At 35.4% G+C, this 19,075-nt stretch overlaps 1 protein-coding gene across 4 annotated transcripts; it reads left to right on the forward strand.

Annotated features, from left to right (window-relative positions):
- The first annotated feature begins 998 nt into the window (after positions 1-998).
- Positions 999-17,770, forward strand: MTX3 (metaxin 3). 4 transcript variants are annotated; one of them, XR_014022568.1, is made up of 10 exons: positions 999-1,118; positions 1,600-1,669; positions 2,046-2,122; positions 3,435-3,527; positions 3,984-4,166; positions 4,311-4,387; positions 5,871-6,028; positions 6,400-6,501; positions 7,276-7,364; positions 11,265-11,283. XR_014022568.1 is itself a non-coding variant. In XM_081298649.1 (9 exons), exons 1-9 carry the CDS (start codon positions 1,038-1,040, stop codon positions 11,373-11,375), a joined length of 939 nt encoding a protein of 312 aa, XP_081154775.1. In that variant the 5' UTR covers positions 999-1,037; the 3' UTR covers positions 11,376-17,770. The 4 variants fall into 4 exon arrangements, 2 of the variants coding, with proteins under 2 accessions (XP_081154775.1, XP_081154774.1); XR_014022569.1 differs by lacking the exon at positions 11,265-11,283 and having other exon boundaries at positions 6,400-6,496; XM_081298649.1 differs by lacking the exon at positions 6,400-6,501 and having other exon boundaries at positions 11,265-17,770.
- Positions 17,771-19,075: the final 1,305 nt, after the last annotated feature.

Raw genomic sequence — 19,075 nt, forward strand, 5'->3', positions numbered from 1 at the left:
TTTCAGTTGTTTAAGGAGACCAAACTACACTGTGTCCTGGCACACAGGAAAGGAGAGAATTCACAGGCATAATAGGAGGATATCTCAGAAAGACTATGCTATTTAAAAGAAAAACCCAGCCCCCAAGTCCTGACTCTAAAAGCCAGTAAGAATACCTGGATCACTGGTATTTTCACTGCCTACCTTTTCTCTTTTATGATTTTTCTGAGAATTTTTCAGGTTTAATGTTCAAGAAATATTTAGTCCATGCCCAGTCGGCCCACAGTGACAGTACAGGATTAGCTAACTAAGAAACCTTCTCAGCACAGGGCCTTGTGTAACTCCACTGGTCCCACACCTACGAAGCCAGCTCTTGTAAATAAACAAGATGCTGCTATGTCCTCAAAGAGCTTCTGAACAGTGGAAAGCAAAAGATCAGTAACTATGGCTAGAAGCTACAATTCAAGTATAGACAAGCAGTTGTTGTAACCCCAAAGAAGTTCCTGTGTAAAGACTTCCCAAGGAGCGTGAAAGTCAAGCTCATTTTTGAGGGATCAGTTTAAGAGAGAAGAATGATATTCCCGATGGAAGGGGTACCACTGAAGGCAGGCAGAATTCACCTGTTAAATTTCAAAATAGGATTGCTTTTAAGGAAGTTGGGATAGAAGGATGACAACTGAGACTGAGGATGAAGATAGGCAGAGGCCCAATATATGTGGGGAAGGACTGAACAAAGTCCCTATCGTGTGCTGAGTTCTTTCCCCCTGTCACCACTTTAAACACTCTTCAGCCCAGCACAGTACTGTCCACAGGTTTGGCCCAGAGCAGCCATCATTATTTCTTGAGGAATAAATGCTGACTCTGTTTGACTGAAGACCCCGGACGCTCCACCCTCACACCGAGCTGCCAAGTGGGCTTTTACTTCTTCAGGGGTTCTTTCCGCCTTTTTCTAGTACCCCAAATTGTCCCTCCCGTCTCTCGTCCCGCCCCCGCGTCTCCACGTGCCGGAAAGTGGGCGACAAAAGTACTTCCGGGTGGTAAAGGTCGGCCCCGGCAAGATGGCGGCCCCCTTGGAGCTCAGTTGCTGGGGAGGCGGCTGGGGGCTCCCCTCCGTCCACAGCGAGTCCCTGGTGGTGATGGTGAGGCCGCCTCGCGGGCCAGGGCGCGGGAAGCAGGGGCGGGGCCAGAGGCGAGAGGCCAGCCTGACGCGGTTCTCTGCGGCGCTGCGGGATCGTGGCGGGCCCGGGCGCTGCTCACTGCACTTGTTTTGGGCTCACTTCGGTGGACAAGTCACAAACTGGCCTTGTGACCCCGCGGTGGCCCGGCGGGAGCATCATGGCTTCCTGCTTGGCTGCGAGTTTTCTTAGCTTTGCAAAGCTGTCTGGGCCGTGCCGTGAAAGCCTGCTGCGCTCCGCATCCCCGGGACCTTTTGGGGAACAAGGTTCGCGAATGCCGGGTGGCTGGCGCGCGCGTCCCGCACTTGAGATCACTGGGAGGGACTCGGCCTCTGTGTCAAGCAGGCGCCTTCTGCCTTGGGGGACGGGACTGTAGAGTAAAGCTGCTGTGCAGATTTGCATTACGTCCTCAGTCTAAAATGTTTTATTGCAAACTCTGTTTCAGGCTTATGCCAAATTTTCTGGTGCACCCTTGAAAGTCAATTTCATAGATAACACCTGGAGAGGTTCAAGAGGTACAGTGTAAACTTTTAGACAACCCTTTCTCCCCTTAAAATTTTTTTTCCCCTTTCATTTAATGTCATGAAGCATATGGTCCTACAGTTCCTTGGGGGTTTAGTTTATTCTTACCATGACCTTGGCAGTGTGTTGCTTATGGTTTGATCATTCTGAGTAATAACTCAAAGTTCAAGCCAAATCAGTGGAAATTATGAGAAATGAAAATGTTCTTTAGAACTGCTTTTTGTGAAATTGTAAAAAAACTAAGTTGTACTTACTAATTCCACTCCACCCCCTGTAAATGTGCAATTAGTGTAGCTATTAGGGTATTGGAATCTAGTCAAAAGAAAACACAATGGTTTTTTTTGTATGTCAACTTTTTTTGAATTGTAGGTGATGTGCCAATTTTGACAACTGAAGACAACACTGTTTCTCAGCCGGCAAAAATACTAAACTTTTTAAGAAAACAGGTGGGTGGTTCTTTTTGAAGAAGATTTTAGATTCCTGGGTGTTACTTAAACTACAGCAAGAAGAAACATTGTAAAGTGTAGAAGTTCTTTTTTTTTTTTTTTGCAATTGATTAGATAATTGGTGATACCTGGGATTTAACAAAATATAAACTTGAGAATCACTGCTGTCAACCATGAGCTTTACTGTAATTTGAAAATCATATGGTGAGGTCCAGACAATATATATTTTCTTTCTTTTCTTTTTATCTGTCTAGAAATTATGTATTTTCTTTCTTTGTGTATCAGGGATTGAACCCAGGGTTGCTTTACCACTATATTCCTAGCCCTTTTAAATTTTTTTGTATTTTAAAATAGGGTCTCTGTAGGTTGCCCAGACTGGCCTGGAACTTGCCATCCTCCTGCTGTAGCTTCCGTGGTGCCTGGGTTTATGCGCCTGCAGGTGCCATGGTGCTAGACAGTAAATATTTTCATATACTTTGCTGGACTTTATTGAAATTTATATATAAGAAAATTCAGTTTGGGTGTTTTCACAATTACACAGTTTAGTCACATAGTTGCTACACATTTTAAGCTGGATATAATATCTGAGTTTCCACCAAATAGCAATTGTTTATTGCTTTTTGTTTTTTTAAATTTTTTCTTAAGATGGACCCAATATCTTTATTTATTTATTTTTATGTGGTTCTGAGGATGGAACCCAGTGCCTCACATGTGTGAGGCAAGTGTTCTACCACTGAGCTATAACCCCAGCTGCAGTTGTTTATTTCTTAAAGCACTTATTGGATAATGTTAAATGTTTAATTAAACAATGTAACTAAAATGTTTGAACATGTAAATATTTAAGTAATGTATCCAAAATGTTTAAACTGAGATTTATATAAGTGCAGAAGTTTATAATTGGGTTTGCCAATACTTAAAAAAAAAATCTGAGTTAATACAGTTTTTATCTAAATTTGAAGATTTCCTATCTTTTTTCATGGAGAAAAATTAAACCAAGTGGATTTTTTTTCTTTTTGATAATAATACTCACTTTTGTGTATTAACTTTGTATTAACTTCTATGTTCTGAACTAGGTCATTAACAAGTATTGAACTAATATTAATATATAAAATCATAACTATTTATAGTTTTCATGATATAGTGCCGAGAACCTTATATGCATTAAGCAACAGTTTTACTGTGTTTATATTTCTTTTTCCCTTTTAATGTCATGTTTGCCACTTATGAGGAAAAGAATAGGAATCCTAATTTGTTTAGCCATCCTTGGGATGTTCTTTAACTTCTGAGGTTCTTTGGTTTTATTTTTTAATAGAAATATAATGCTGATTATGAACTGTCAGCAAAGCAAGGGGCAGATACACTGGCTTATATTGCTCTCCTTGAAGAGAAGCTTCTCCCTGCTGTGGTGAGCATTCACGAATATTACAGTGTTTTGGTGGCTTAATTGAAAATATTTTCAGTTTGTTTAGAAGGAAAACAATGAAAAGGACTTAATGGAATTTCATTTGTTTTAATATTAATTCTTATTAAACAAGTATATGATACATCAAAATGAAAGATTATATCATTTTGGAAATGAAAATTCTTTGTGGGAGATGAAACTTTTTGTTCCATGCATAGAATTGGTTGAATTGTAATTCATCATTCAGCACATACTTACTGAGCACTTACAATGTGCTAGGCCGTGTTCCCGGTTCTTGGGATATTAGCAGAAACACACACATTAAAAATTTTGTTTTATCTTGAGGCATTCTAACTGGTATGAAGTCATTTAATAGATATTTATGAAAAACTCACATATGATTGATTTATCTTTCTTGTTAAAGGACATCATTGGAATGTTTTCTCTCTCCTTTTGCAGCTTCACACATTCTGGGTTGAGAGTGACAATTACTTTACTGTAACAAAGCCATGGTTTGCTTCACGAATTCCTTTTCCCTTGAGTTTGATTCTACCTGGAAGGATGTCCAGAGGGGCATTGAATAGAATTCTCCTGACAAAAGGAGAGCCTCCCCTCTACCATGTCCAAGAAGTAGAAGCTCAGGTATGGTCTGTATTATTCTCCAAGTGCGGGATCCCAGGGAAGGGATAGGAGAGAGAACACAGAGGGACTTACCTAGAGATGCTATCTCAAGAGCAGTTTCAGAGCATCATTCCTACTTTTGAGATCTAATTTCGTTTTTATTAGATATACAGAGATGCCAAGGAGTGCCTAAATCTTCTGTCAAACAGATTGGGAACATCTCAGTTTTTCTTTGGAGATACGTGAGTACATGCCCTTAGAAATATTGACATTTTGTGTATATATGGTCAGAGAGCAGTTATTTAGAGCAAGTCTCCCTATTCCCTCCAAATATGAGTCACTTTTAAAAAAAGAGAGATTTTAATGGTTTTTTTTTTTTTTTAGAATACAAATCTTTTTATTTCATTTATAAGAAATACTAGAAAAAGCGTAAATGACAGAAAATACATCAGTGGTTGTCTGGAACCAGGATATAAAGAGATTATATCTCAAGGGATTAATATGGATTGTTTTTGGTGTGATTTAAATGTTCATTATTTTAAGTGAGTAGTATACTTAGATGGGTACATCATGTTAATTATATCAATAAAGTTAATTTTAAACAGCATATTACTTACGTGCTAAAGTCTACACCAATGAAATTAGATGAGTGCTATGCACTTAATTTTAAAATAAAACTAGGTTTCACCAAAAAGTAAAATACAATAAAATAAAAAGCATATTAGTCTTTTATATTAGATTTTTTTCATATCCTTTGCTTCTTTTTTTCTTTTACTTTGTTTTTAATTGTTGAATAGGAAAAACTCTTTAAGAATTTTAATTGAATTGTAAGAGTACCCAGATATAAACTTTATGAATCCATTAAATTTATTGACTCTTCTTTTTGATTCTTTTTTTTTCTTCTAGTTGTATTCATGTCTTTATGCACGTACTTTGGATAATGATGTCCATTAAATTCCACCATCATTTCTAACCCCATGCTCCCTCCCTTTCCCTCCCATCCCTTTGCCCTATCTAGAGTTTGTCTGTTCCTCCCATGCTCCGCCTCCCTACCCCACTATGAAACAGCTTGATGCCGGTGGTTTTAATGAATTATAATAATAGCCGTTATTTATTAGGTGGTTAGTATGTGCCCAATATTACTGTTAAAACATTTCGTGAACTAGATTTCTTTTTAAAGTCATGTTTGTTGAGATATAATTTATATATGGTATCATTTGCCCTATTTAGTTTTATAGTTATATGAACTTTGATAACACAAATATGAAAAATGACAACATATAAATATGGATATATAGTACTATAGCGAAGATCCAGAGTATGTTACCTTATTCTCCTTTACTTCTTTCTTTTTTACAAAAAAATTATTACAGAAAACTTTTTCTATCAGTAGTAATCAAACATTGGCTTAATATGTTATATAAGTGAATGTAAAACATAAACAATTGGTCTCACTCTATCTCCTGTCTATTTAACACTTGTGAGTAAAAATATCTGTAATTTACAAGTTTATTTTCTTCTAAATAAAACGGAGTATTTAAAAAACTATGTAAAGGGCAAAATTCTTGTTGTATCATCTTAATAAACTAAAATTGGTAGTAGAGGTTTTAAAAACAATATTGTATACGTCATACTTGACAAATATTTGAAAAAATTTTAAACACAATCTCAATTAATATTTTCTTATGTATTTTTTTTTTTTTTTAATTCTTAATTTATTTCTAGGCCTTCTACCTTGGATGCCTATGTGTTTGGTTTTCTTGCACCTCTTTACAAAGTACGGTTTCCTAAAGTTCAGTTACAAGAACATCTGAAACAGCTGTCCAACCTGTGTCGCTTTTGTGATGATATCCTAAGCAGTTACTTTAGGCTTAATCTTGGAGGTAAGCTGTTTCTTCTTCATCTAATATTTGTTTGCATAGAGTATGGACATATTCTCCTGGGGATGCATAAGCAAAGCTTTTTTCTTATTTTAATAAAAAAAAAAGTGTACATTGTCTATAAATACTGGTTTACACACTTCAAGAAGTAGCATTTTCCCAATTTCATTTCCTTCACAAAATAGAGAAATAGGCATTTATTTTGTATTCCTCATGATTTCATATATTTCTTGTCTCTTTAAATGTTACCCTTTGAAGTGGTAACATTTTATTCTGGAAGATTAAATGATAAGTATTAAGTCCCTGCTTAAAAAAATAGTATTTATTCTAATGCAAATGCACAGTTACTTTAAATGATTTTTACCTGCTTCTAGCATTTTCCTGTGTGAACAGAAATTAGTAGCAGATTGATTTTGGTGAGGTGCACTCCCATGATTCCAGTACTTGAAAAATCATTGCATCAAACTGGAGGTATAGTAAGTAGAGGGAACCTGTCACTTAAGATTCAATTCTTTTGAGTGTGGGGCATTGTGCTTAAGTGATTGTGATACTAAATTTGTATTGGGAGAGCTGGCTGAAATTGCCCTTTTAAGAAGTAAAAGTTATAAAAATAGATGGCATAGGTGGAAGTTTATTTTTGATGTGCTTTGTACCTAGGGTGGGATTAGTGGTTGAGAGTCTTGAAGCTAACTAACATTCAACCTTGTTACTTTGAAGCAGAGGTTAGCAAACCTGCCTAACAACAAATAAAAATCTTGTCCTCTTCTAGACTTATTACATTAGAATCACCTAGGGACTGATCCCAGAAAGCTGTAGTTTTTAAAGGCCCTTTAAATATTTTGGGTGCCTTGTGAGCAGCTATTTGGAAGTCAGTGGTTCAGAAAGCTTTCCAAATAGTTGTGACCAAAGATCTATTTGAAAGGGTGAAGGAAAGGTCCAACTTAAATTTCAAAAGGAAATATGGACTGCTGTGCTTTTACTAATTACTGCTGTGGCTGGCTGCATATCACTTAGCTCACAGTGTCTTCTATGTGGAGAAATTTTAGTTCCTTTGTTGAGGGTTTGGTTTGGAGCATTACTATTCTTCCTAACTTTGCTTTTGAATCTAGAATGATTTTTCTCTTTGTCTTTTATTTTTGGAGGGTGAGGCACTTGGGAGGGTGGGTAGATTCAAAATTCTTTTAATATAAACTGCTTTAAAGGCTTTCAAAATTTCCTGTCTTTCTCTGATTTCTGCCCTGGCTTCATAGGCATCTCTCCAGCTGGACAAGAAACAGTAGATGCAAATCTGCAGAAACTCACACAACTTGTAAATAAGGAATCCAATTTGATTGAAAAGGTCAAGTTTACTTTGATGATTATTTTACAGTTGTTTAGTATTTTCCATTCTGTGGTCAATGTTGTAATTTGGGTGATGCGTTAACTTTACCCTTGAAATTTTTTAAAGAGTTTATAGAAAACTGTTAAAATATACTTTTACTAAAATTGTATATAATACAGTGTTTTAGAGCCTATAGTGGCTTGTTTACTATGGGGAAAGATCAGATAACACTATTATGTTTATTTTTACCACATAATTTGTACATATCAAGCTAGAAGACCCAAAAGCTTGACTTTAAAAAAAAAAAAACAAAACCAAAAGCAGTTCTTGCTTGTTTGTCTGCCTTTCTCTGTCCTAAGGATTATATTCACCTGGACTAGTACATATATTTTCTTATTACAAGCACCATGATGTCTTTTTCTTTCTTGCACATGATCTGTGTTAGTTTTTCTCCTTCTTGTCCTTCTCTGTTCTGAATGTAGTCTACAGTGTTTCACCAGTGTATATATTTTCCCTCTTTGAGGTATTCATTTTGTGAAAGAGATATTGAAAAACAGGTAAGGGAGAGAACCAGCAATGTAAACTTCAAGAGTGATTCTAATTGGAAAAGTACGCAAAGGTTGCACATTTTTTTCCCCAAGTGTCTGATGAACTCACTTTTTTCTTTTGTGAATAAATAATACTTCATTTTTTCAAGGACACTGAGGCCTCATAACACTGGCTAACAGTTTCCAGGGTCTAACAAATACCATGATACCATAAGCATAGAATGGTTTATCTCTTTTTCATCTACCATCATGTACTAATCATGACTTATTTTTGAAACAACAGATATAGGCATTTATTAATAAAAAAGGGCGAGGATGACACAGTTATTGTGGATGGAATTGTGAGAATTTGGCATCTTCTCTGTGCTTATGTGCATTTTTTTCTAAGTACAAAGATTATACTGGTTTATTTTGCAGAACTTTGAAGATGAATGTCATTTTTAAATTTAAGAAAGAGAGGCCTAAACATGGTACCTTTAAATATGTTGAACAGTTTCTATCCCCTCCCACCCCAACTTTTCCTTCCTACCTCCCTTTAGTCTCCCTCCTTTACTGATGTTCTTTTCACTCCTTTATTTATTTATTTTTGATTGGTACTTTCTTATGTACATATGTATATGAAATTCTCTTTGCTACATTTATATATGCATATAGCATTATTTTGTTAAATTATTCTGTATTTTGTCCCCTTTCCCTTCCTTCCTCCCTCCTTTTCCTCTTGCTTCACTGATCTTCCCGATATATTTATGATATCTGCTCCCGCCCCACATCACCTCTTTCCTTTATTTTGTTCTAGCTTCCACATATGGGAGAAAATATTTGACCCTTGAGTTTTGGAGTCCATCTTATTTCACTTAGCATGATTTTCTCCATTTCTACTCACTTACTGGCAAATGCCATTTTTTCATTCTTCTTTATGACGGAGTAGAACTCCATTGTGTGTATAGACGACATTTTCTTGATCTTTTGACGGGAATCTGGGTGATTTTATAATTTGACTATTGTGAATTGTGCTGCTGCAAACATTGAAGTGGCTGCATCACTATAGATGCTGATTTTAGTTTTTTTGGATAACTACCAAGGAGTGGGATAACTGGGTCATATGGTGGTTCCACTGCTTTCCAGAGTGGTTGTACTAATTTGCAGTTTCACCAACAGCATGTCAGTGTACCTTTTCCCCACATCCTTGCCAGCATTTTTTATTTGTGTTCTTGATAATTAACATTCTGTCTGGAGTGTAATGAAATCTTAGTGTTGTTTTGATCTGTGTTTCCATGATTGCTAGAAATGTTGAACATTTTTTTCCATATTACAAGCACCATTTGTTGACCATTTGTGTTTATTCTTTTGAGAAACTTCTGATTTTAAAACTCACAGTAGATTCTTTGTGCAGATACTATTATTTTCCCCATTTTACAGATGAGGATACTGAAGCTTTGAGAGTAGCTTATGTTGCTTGCCCGAGGTCATTCAGCTGGCAAAAAAATTGAGAGCGCACTTGAACCCTGGAAATAAGACTTCGGCATGAGCTTTGTAGTTACCCCCAGTAGTCACTGCCTAGCTCATGGATGAGATTATGTCTGTTACTGGAGTAGTAGCAATTAGGTTTATCACTGTCATTCTCTGGGATGACCTTCTTTTTCTTCTTGTAGTATTTTGTGTGTTGTAATTTGAGAAGTGAATAAAACTGGATAGTAAAATTACAAGTGCTATTATTATTGAAGTTTTGGTGTATTTGAAGTTAAAGCCAGGTTTGACTCAATTCTTTGCACAGTTCAGTAAATCTCATGAGAGCAAATAGATGAAGTGTTAAGTGGGGATAAAGGAAAGATCACTGTCTACTAGATGAAGGCTATCTGGTGGAGTTTCCATTTCTGTGTGGTGAATTCAGGACAGACATGAAAAGGGACCTATGAAATACCTGCATATGCAGACGGTAAAATCAGGAGGCCCATCACCACATTGTACATAATCATCTTGGGTCATCACCAGTTTATGAAAGTTTTCTAACCCATTGTAGTCCAGCATTCCCCTCCCTTTGCTGCCCACCCATTTGTATCTGATTCACTGGTTGCTACAGGATGACAGGACAGCAAACCCTGTTAGCTGCCACTGTCCACAATTTGGACAGAAAATCTAGAGCTTAAAAATAAATCATGCTTGAGGAACTAGTTCTTGCAAGAAAGAAAAGACATCTTAACATAATTGATCTAAAAATTCACTAGTAATATTTTTTTCACTGGAAAACTTAAAAAGTTGAACTTTTATTTTCTTTTTTCTCCTACAAACCCTGCGTACCTCTGCCAAAATTTTTGTTTTTTAAGCATCTTGAGAAGATAAGGGAGAGTTTGAGTGGTCTGCATCTTGTAAAATTCTAGAACAGTTTGCCTATGAAGTTGGTGGAAGGATGCTATTTTCTGTTGGTTTTGTGGTTTTGAAGGCAGCTGCTTTCAGGTCTCTTATGAAGTTCAACTGATAGTAAACTCAGCACCAGAACCTGAATCTTGTACCTTGTGGGGTGGTTTGATTAAAGATAGTTTCTGATGTCTGACTGAATTCTCAATAATCCATATATTAGTGTTTCAAGAGTACTAATATGCTTTCTCTTAGATAAGTTTGGAGTTCTTGGTTATAAATATGCTCCATATTAATTTGTTTCTCAAAGGCAGACTTAGGACTGATCCAATATTTGGAAGACCTCTGGATTGGATCTGAGGAATTTGACCTCCTTTGTGCCCCTTTTCCTAGCTTCCCTGAACTACATACTCAACTTAAAAGAACTGGTCTTTTTGAGTGCAGTACAGGTTGCTGTCAGGCAAAAATGTAGAGTTGAAGAAACAATTGTGTTGTAGTTGGAAGACCTGGGTTCAAGTTTCAGCTGTGATACTAGCTTTGTGAACTGGACAAAACCACTTAGCCTTTCCAAGCCTCATTTTTCTAATCTGTAAAACACAGAAGGATGATGTCTGCCTTTTCTTCTTCACAGTGTGTTAGGAAGATCAAATATGATATTGTACATGAATATACTTTATAAACCATGGCACTTAGTATATGACTTGTACTGTTAGAAGACTTCTTAAACTAAGTCTTGCTATGGTTGAGTTCAGTAGAATATTCATTTTGTAGAATTACTATAATTTTGTGATGGTATCAAGGATGAGCCATGTTGCTTTTTACAGATACTGAGTCAACTGGTATTTGAGGTATGACATTTAGAATTCTTGAGAGATTATTTGTTAAAATAAAGGTTTCTCTAGCAGTCCAGGAAACATATGGTTCTGTGTTCTTCTAGGCTGTAGTTTGGATGGGGAGGGCACAGTCCACGTAAGTGGTGCCACAGCCTTAGTTGTATCTTTTGTACCTTCTACAGATGGATGACAATCTTCGCCAAAGCCCTCAGCTTCCTCCTCGGAAACTGCCAACACTCAAATTAACTCCAGCTGAAGAAGAAAGTAATTCCTTACAACGGCTATCACCCTGACAGTGGTCATGCTTTGTGGTTAAAGTCCTGATTGTTTTGGTAATCTCTTCTATCCACTGTGTGAAGGCAAAAGGGAAATACCATTTCTAGGTATAAGGAAGACTATAAAACAGAAGGAGACTTCTATGACATCTATATATATATTTTTAATTTGTAAGCTTGTATTCTAGCTTGGCATTGCATTTTAAATAAAGGTGAATGCTTAATGAACTTTGTGGGTGTGGGGGGGAACACATTGTACTGTATATTAAAAAAACCTGCCTTAACCTTGGCAGATTTTTGCTTTTGGTTCACATGTTGCTGACCAAAACTACAATTTTGTTCTGAATGTGCATTTTTAATTTATTCAAGTTAACTTATTCAATTTACTAACTTAGTTACTTCTTTGACCTGTCTGAGTACATATGTGGCTCTTTGAGACTTTTTTCTTCAGTTTAGAAATCCTAGGCCTTTTTTAAGAAGTAGGAAAAATATAAATTACTTCAACAGAAAAGCCTGTATTTAACTTTAAAAAGCAATGAGGAATGTGCTTTTAAACTATGCTCTCATAAGTCTAATCTTCTGAGGGTTTAGTACCACATATATAAATATTAAAGGTGGTTAGATATAATCTGATGATATGCACTTCAATATAACATTAGTATTTGCTGCTGTGTTCAGTGTAGGTTAGCAAGGGCTCTTTGAGTTTGCTGGGAGGATATGGCAGCTTTAGACCTATTTATTTGTAGCACATCTTTAATTGTCTCATTCCTGTATTGATTCCAGGAGATCTAAATGTGTTGGTCATTGTTTTATGTTAGGCTGTGAAATCTTAATGAAACTTGCCCAATTGTTAGACACTACTCAGGAGGAGCCCAAGGCCCAGGTAACAGAAATACCCACTGTGCATCTGGTCTGAGTTGTTCATTCTTGACTCAGGCCAGTATTCTTTGATAAGAAGCATATCATGTAGTCATGAGCTTTCTGACAACCAATTATTTTCCATATATTTTAACTATAGTTGAAGGATCCAAAGGAATAATCAGAAATAGCATCTTTTAAAGACTATTTTCTATTTATTGGTTGCTGAACTGTTCCAGGATTTGCTGTGTGGTAATTTTACTTATAATAGAAATTTGCTTATTTTAGTGGTTGAGGTGCTTCTGTTGTCCTAAAACCACTTCTGGGGTTTTTAAATATAGGACCATGTTTTTGATTAGTGTCTTAAAAGATTACTATGGTGCTCAGCAAATCATATCAAGTCCTGAAGAAACCCATATGTTAAGAAAATGAGCTTTGTTGTCAAGAGACTGGGCTAATTTGAGTTGAGTGCAGCTCAGCTGTGTTTGACCAACATCCTCCCAATTTACTCTGTCTTCCGGTAGCTATTTATACAGGAGTCTTTAAGTCATTTTAAATATTTTTTCTTGAAAGTTTTAACTGAATGAGAAACAAGATAGTCTTCACAATCATATTCATCTGTTTGGAAGCGTTTAGGGAAAGTGCCTACCTATTTTCCCATTGCTTCTCCAACAGAGGTGTATGTATGTTTTGTTCATCTTCAAAGGGAGGTTATTAGATTGGAGCAATCTGAAATATGTATGAATATTTTATATTGAAAATCATGAGCATGAAACTTTATTCTCTAGGATTGATGTATATTGAAGAAGAGTGTTTTCGCACATTAACCAGACATCTGTTTATGCTTTAGTCAGGGTTAGTCATTTTCAATTATGATTTATATTAAACCTTTCAAAAAGCATTAGAAGTGGCTTACAATTGTAAAACGAATGTAAAACAGGACAGTTACAATTATTTTTTGAAAAATTAAAAATTTGTAGGAAAAAACTATATTGGCACTAACAGATTATAACATTGAATGGTAAATTTAACTTCAAGTTTCTCTATGGATGAAGTCAAAAGGTAAAGCTGGGTTAAATAAGTTCTTTCAATAAGATTACTAATGTGTATGTGGAAGAAAAATGTGTTTAAATATTTATGAGAATGTAGAAGATCATGCTCTTACAGTACACAGACTTCAACCAAGAAGTGTACTGTAATGTTTTATGTGTTTAAATTTTAATCAAAAGTGGTCATTTTAGTATAATAAGTAGTTATCCTTTTTAGTAGAGGGGATGACTATAAATATGATTTGTTTGCCATTTGGTCACCCTGCTTTGAACGTGCCTGTGGCCTTATATAATCCATTATGCTTCCAGACCATTACCTTTCCTAACAGGCAAAATATGATATAGTAATTAAGAATTTATATGTTGGGTTACTTAGTTGAGCTAGCTTTCTATAAGCAAACAAGATGACAGAAAGCTATATCTGAGCATGAAAATCTTTAGGGCCAGCCAAACACATAGGAAACTTTTGGAACAATTTTTTAGAATGGATAAAGAACCTTCCTGTTCAGGATATTTTTGAATAAAGTTTGAGTTTGCTGGGAAAAATGGCCTGCAGCCTTAAATAAAATACTGTGCACCGCTGTATTTTGGAGGTGATGGTGGAGGATAATGTGATAAAGGGAATATGCTTATGTTTATTTTTGTTAGTAATACACGATTAGAAAAATTGGTTAGATAATTCCCAGAAGTTGAAGCCACTCCATCAACAAACTTCACAGTCATCCATAACATGGATTGCTTAAACAACACCAAAGAAACCATAAAGGACATTGAAGATGATCATTTCTCCAAAACTGTTTTTTTTTTTTATTTCACAAAGGGTTGGCATTAACAAATCAAATTTCAATTTAGATATGTTTGAATTTTTTTTGAGTACTAGAGGATTAGAGATTTTACAGAAGCAGGCATTTTTATTTCCTTTTGTAATTTCTGTCCATTTCATATTGCTAGGATACATTAACATGAAGAAACAGGAATATTTCAACAGAGCTAAGTTAAAATTCTTGGAAGTCTATAAAATTGGGAAAAAATAAGAAGAGGCTCAAACTAGTCACAGTGATGGTATCTTAGAAAACCAATTTGTTCAGGTAGCTTCATATGATGAAATTGATATTTGAATTTGCAAGTTTCTTTTGCATTTCCTTCAAAAATATGCGTTGATTTGTTCTGTTAGATCGGGAGGGCAATTTTTCATAAGCTATCAATAATTTAACCCTTTTAAAGTCAAAATAAAAGTGCTTTAGTATAAACAGGAAGCTAAGGATAGGACATGGGCTATCTTTGTTCTACAATTTTTGCAACATCTTCTAAGTATATAATTATTTTATTTTTTTTAAAGTAAATTGATTACCATCTACTGTGATTTAAGATTCTATGCTTCAAACATAGTATTTGGCTCCAGATGAATAAATACAGAATATAAATTAAGCATAATTTTAATTTCATTCTTGGGCTTAAAGAAGAAAACTCAGGTGTGTAACAAATGTTTTTCAAAAGATCTACTTTGCCTTACCAAAAAAGAAAAAATAATGACCTAAAATCAAGAAATTCTTTTCCCTATGATGTCAAAAATTATGTGATTTTATGTTTCTAATTATACTTTTTTTTTCCCCTTGTGGTACCTTTGTTCACATTTGAGGATAAAATATTTTGAAGTAGTTATTCAGTCTCTTCACATGGGAGTTCTTTGTTTTCTATTTATTGTCTAGACACACAAGGTGACGAGAAATGCACTAAGACTACCCTTTCATGAAGGAGTGACATGTCTGTGTGCTTTTTGTTTTAATCTCAAAGAGAGTTAGCAATTGACTTTTTCTTGGTTTGGTTATTTTTATAATTGAGATTCTGAGCAGAGCAACAGAGATAATTTGGGATGCGGTAAGAATTTTTATTTTTTGCCTTTTATAAAAAAATATTTTTGGCTATTGTTAAGCTCTGTGGAATTTATATTTACTTTTTAATGCTTCCATATTTGTTAAACGTATTTTTAGAAACACTTGTCCTTACATGAAATCAAAGATCAGTAATTCTAAATATTCTCAAAGTTTTAATTGAAGTTCCATTAGCTCTTCAAAATGCTAATTTTCACAGAGATGTAAGGATTTTTTTTTTTTAACTTTTGGTTTTAAGGTTTGCAAAATAATTTAGCCTAGAAACTATTGTTGGGATATAGTGATTGCTAGGAGACCAGGTTACCAGCTCTGAACTTTAGGAAAATTGTGATTGAGGTAGGGAAATTTAAAAGGATTTGAAAATTATTTTTTTCCAGAAAAGTATACCATAAATTACTGGTGAGAATTAACATTTCTTTTTTCAGTACTGAGGACTGAACTAAGAGGCACTCTACCAATAAGCTACATCCCCGGTCTTTTATTAAATTTTATTTTGAGATGGTGTCTCACCAAGCTACAGAGGCTGGCATTGTACTTGTGATGCTTCTGCCTCAGCTTCCTACGTAGCTAGGATCACAGGGTGTGCTGCCACACCTGAGAACTAACATTCTTGAACAATGGTATGATATAACAGAAGAATAACATCAAGTTGGATGTTTTGTAAGTAAAGAGGAAGATGTTGTAATAGAAGATTATCAGAGTAAAATAAACTAGTTTCTTTTAAAAAACAAAAGGCAAGAAGATAGTTTTTCTATGCCCTCATTATTATTAATTTGAAATCAAAATATTTTTAAAACACATAGTTTTATTTTATCAGAAAAGTAATTTCTAAAGGGGCATTTTGGCAAAATATATTGTTATATGAATAGAGAATTCTCTAGCTCAACAAGTTTGGAAAATATTCTATTAGACATAGTTCAGTTCTATAGGCTTTTCAGAGCTTTTGATGTGCTAATTACTTTTTCAATCTTCCAGATTTCCAAGTTTTATTTTATTACTAAAGACATAGTCCAAAGGGACTGTACGTGTCTGTGTACATGTGCTTTTGCACATGCATTTCTTAATTTCCATTAAGCACCTCTATTTTATACATCATTTCCCTAATTTATTTAAATGTAGATTTTGTGTTGAAGTAGATGTTTTGTGGGATTTGTGTTCTGAGAAATACACTTAGGAAGAGTCTTTTTGATGTTTTGCTTTTATTGCAGAAGTTTCTTTCTATGTTGGGTGCCCCTCCAGTGACGGTGATAAAATGGGTCAGAACTTCTTAACTATGGAATTGAGAGCAGGGTGACTTTGGGTGTTGATAGGTTGTGATTTAGGTACATGTGGGACCCTGGTCAGTCCAGCCCATTCCCCTATAGTTGCAGTCAGCCTGGAATAGCGGTCCAGGGGTCTGAACTGGGGTTTCAGATAATTAATCACTTCGTAGGCATTCACGAGACAGAATCAACTTGTAATGTCAGAACAATTTTCCATATCTTTTCCGGGTGTGCTTTAAAAGTGCCAAAGAAGACAATGGGCTTTTATTATATATGTAAGAAAGCATTTGGTTGCTTCCATGACAAGGCAAAGGAAGCTTAATATTTTCAAGTTTTGTTTTATAACAGAAAACATGGCCTAAATGAGGATTGTGTGTGCAGTACACTTGCACGTATTTTCATTACATTTCAGCAGATTCTACTCCTAAAGAGTTAAAACCTCACTGGACTTCAAATTTGAGGTAGCTAACTAAATATGTTTTATTTCATTTCAAAATATAAAACCAGATCTCTAATGAGACATAAGGCTGGTTTTCTGTTCATTTGTTACAATGTATACAGCTCATGTTTTGGATGTGTTTTTAAAAAAGCTTGCCCTTGGGCTTTGAGTTGTGATGTGATGGTGAACATCTAACCACATGAAAAGCAGTTGGATCTTTGTTCTGTTTCTTCAGTTTTCCTCTTGCAAAGTCAGAGAAATGCCTTTTAATCATTTAGTTTACATATCCCAGATCCTTGGAAATCACAAAAAATGACTTGCCAGAGTTTGAATCAGTCCTCAGCACGTCGTGCACTACAGAGAAAGCTGGGCTGGCCGTTTACTCTTTGGACTGTTGCTGCTTCTCCTGCATTGCTGGAGTCTTTATCTTGGAGAAGAAGGGGTATATTCAAACTTTTACATTGAATGCATAAAGATGACCTTTATTCCCCTTTTGACTTAATTTTTTATTTTGTAAAATAGGAGCTAATGCTTTTCCACATTTCTGGCCATCTTGAAGTGGATATTTGAGGTGTTTGTAACTTTAGCTTTTTGGATGTTTGACAGTAAAGAAGACATGAGATATATGTTTGCATTATTGGTTAACCAAGCCTATCTTTGTATAGTAAACATCTAAACATCTGTTCTAGTGTGCAACTACTATAGTTTCATTATAAGTGATCTTAAAATAAACAATGTTGGCCATAATTTCAATATTTCTAGCCTTGCTAGTGTGAATATATTTCACTCAGAGACGATGTATAAATACCCAGAAGTGGTAATGATGATCAATGTTGTAAAGAGTTTATTCTGATGAATGAGAAACTGGATATAATGTCAAAATAGCTATTTTCTCAATAAAATCTCAAACCACCTGAGTGTTTATTAATTTTTTAAAAAATGTTTTTATTTGTAGGTGGAAACAATACCTTTATCTTGTTTATTTAGGTTTTGTGTGTGCTCGTGGTGCTGGAGATCGAACCTGGTACCTCACATGTGCTAGGCAAGCACTCTACCATTGAGCCATAACCCTAGCCCCATTTATTCATTCTTAATGTAGTATCTATTCCTTGAGGTGAATATATTCATGGATATATTTTAGTGGTTGAAAATAGTACTAAGGACTGGCATTGTTTTTACATCCATTCTTTCTAGGATGTAGTGAAACCACCTGTGCTGTTTGCACCCCATGCTAAGTAGGGTTGGAGACCTGTTCTCTAAGCTTCAATGCTCAAACCACTTTTCAGGGCTATAACTTTCTCATTCCTCAGTGCTGTCAGTTTTTTATTATTATTTTTTTTAATTTTCACTTTGCCCACCAAGCCAGTCCAGAGGTACTCCATTTAATTGAATGGAAGACACACTAAGAAAAATATGTGATTTTAGGTAGAAGGGAAGATATGTATATCTTTGCTGCTTTGTTTATGAGGTAGTGTTTAAGGGTATAGAGAATCCTATTATTTATAGCTGTTATGAGCAGATGTCTTAGCCAGTAGATTTTTTTTTAATTGAAGCATCATTTACATATAGTGAAATAGCTCTTTCAAGTAGAACTGTTCAGGTATATAAGTATTTCTCTCACAAGAGTAGCTGTCTGTATCTTGGTTGTTACTTTTGTCCCCAAGGAATACACATTTTATTGGGTTTCAGATAAAAGGTCCTTGGCTGGATGGAAGGGGGTTAGATTTGATCATCTACTTTCTATACAAGAATAGGAAGGAAGGGTTGCTGATGTGGAGTAATAGAATCCTTTTGAGGAGAGGCGGTTATTTGGAGTCACAAAACTAAGAACCGTTCAATAAGGAACTTCAGACTTGGTGCTTTCTTGGACTATTTTACATGCTCAAAAATTCCTGGGTGGGCTGGAAATGTGGTACTGTGGTTGAGCGCTTGGCTAGTATGCATGAGGGCCTGATTTAATCCCCAGTATCACAAATAACAAAATTTGGGTCCTGCAGTGAAGGGTAGGCTACAACACAATGCTCTGATCACCAAATGCCGCACCTAGGTTTGACACAAATGTATGAGATAAAGCAGGAAATGATGGTGAAGAAAATATCAGAAAGAAAGGTTAGGACTGCAGGTCATCTGGTAATTAAGTTCCTAATCTTGCAGTTAAGTTCCTAGTTGTACAATAAAGGAGAAAATAACCTCTTCTTGATCTGACAAAAGCTTCAGG

Source organism: Spermophilus citellus, assembly GCF_964194105.1.
Source record: "Spermophilus citellus genome assembly, chromosome: 1".
In the NCBI taxonomy this organism is placed as follows: Eukaryota; Metazoa; Chordata; class Mammalia; order Rodentia; family Sciuridae; genus Spermophilus; species Spermophilus citellus.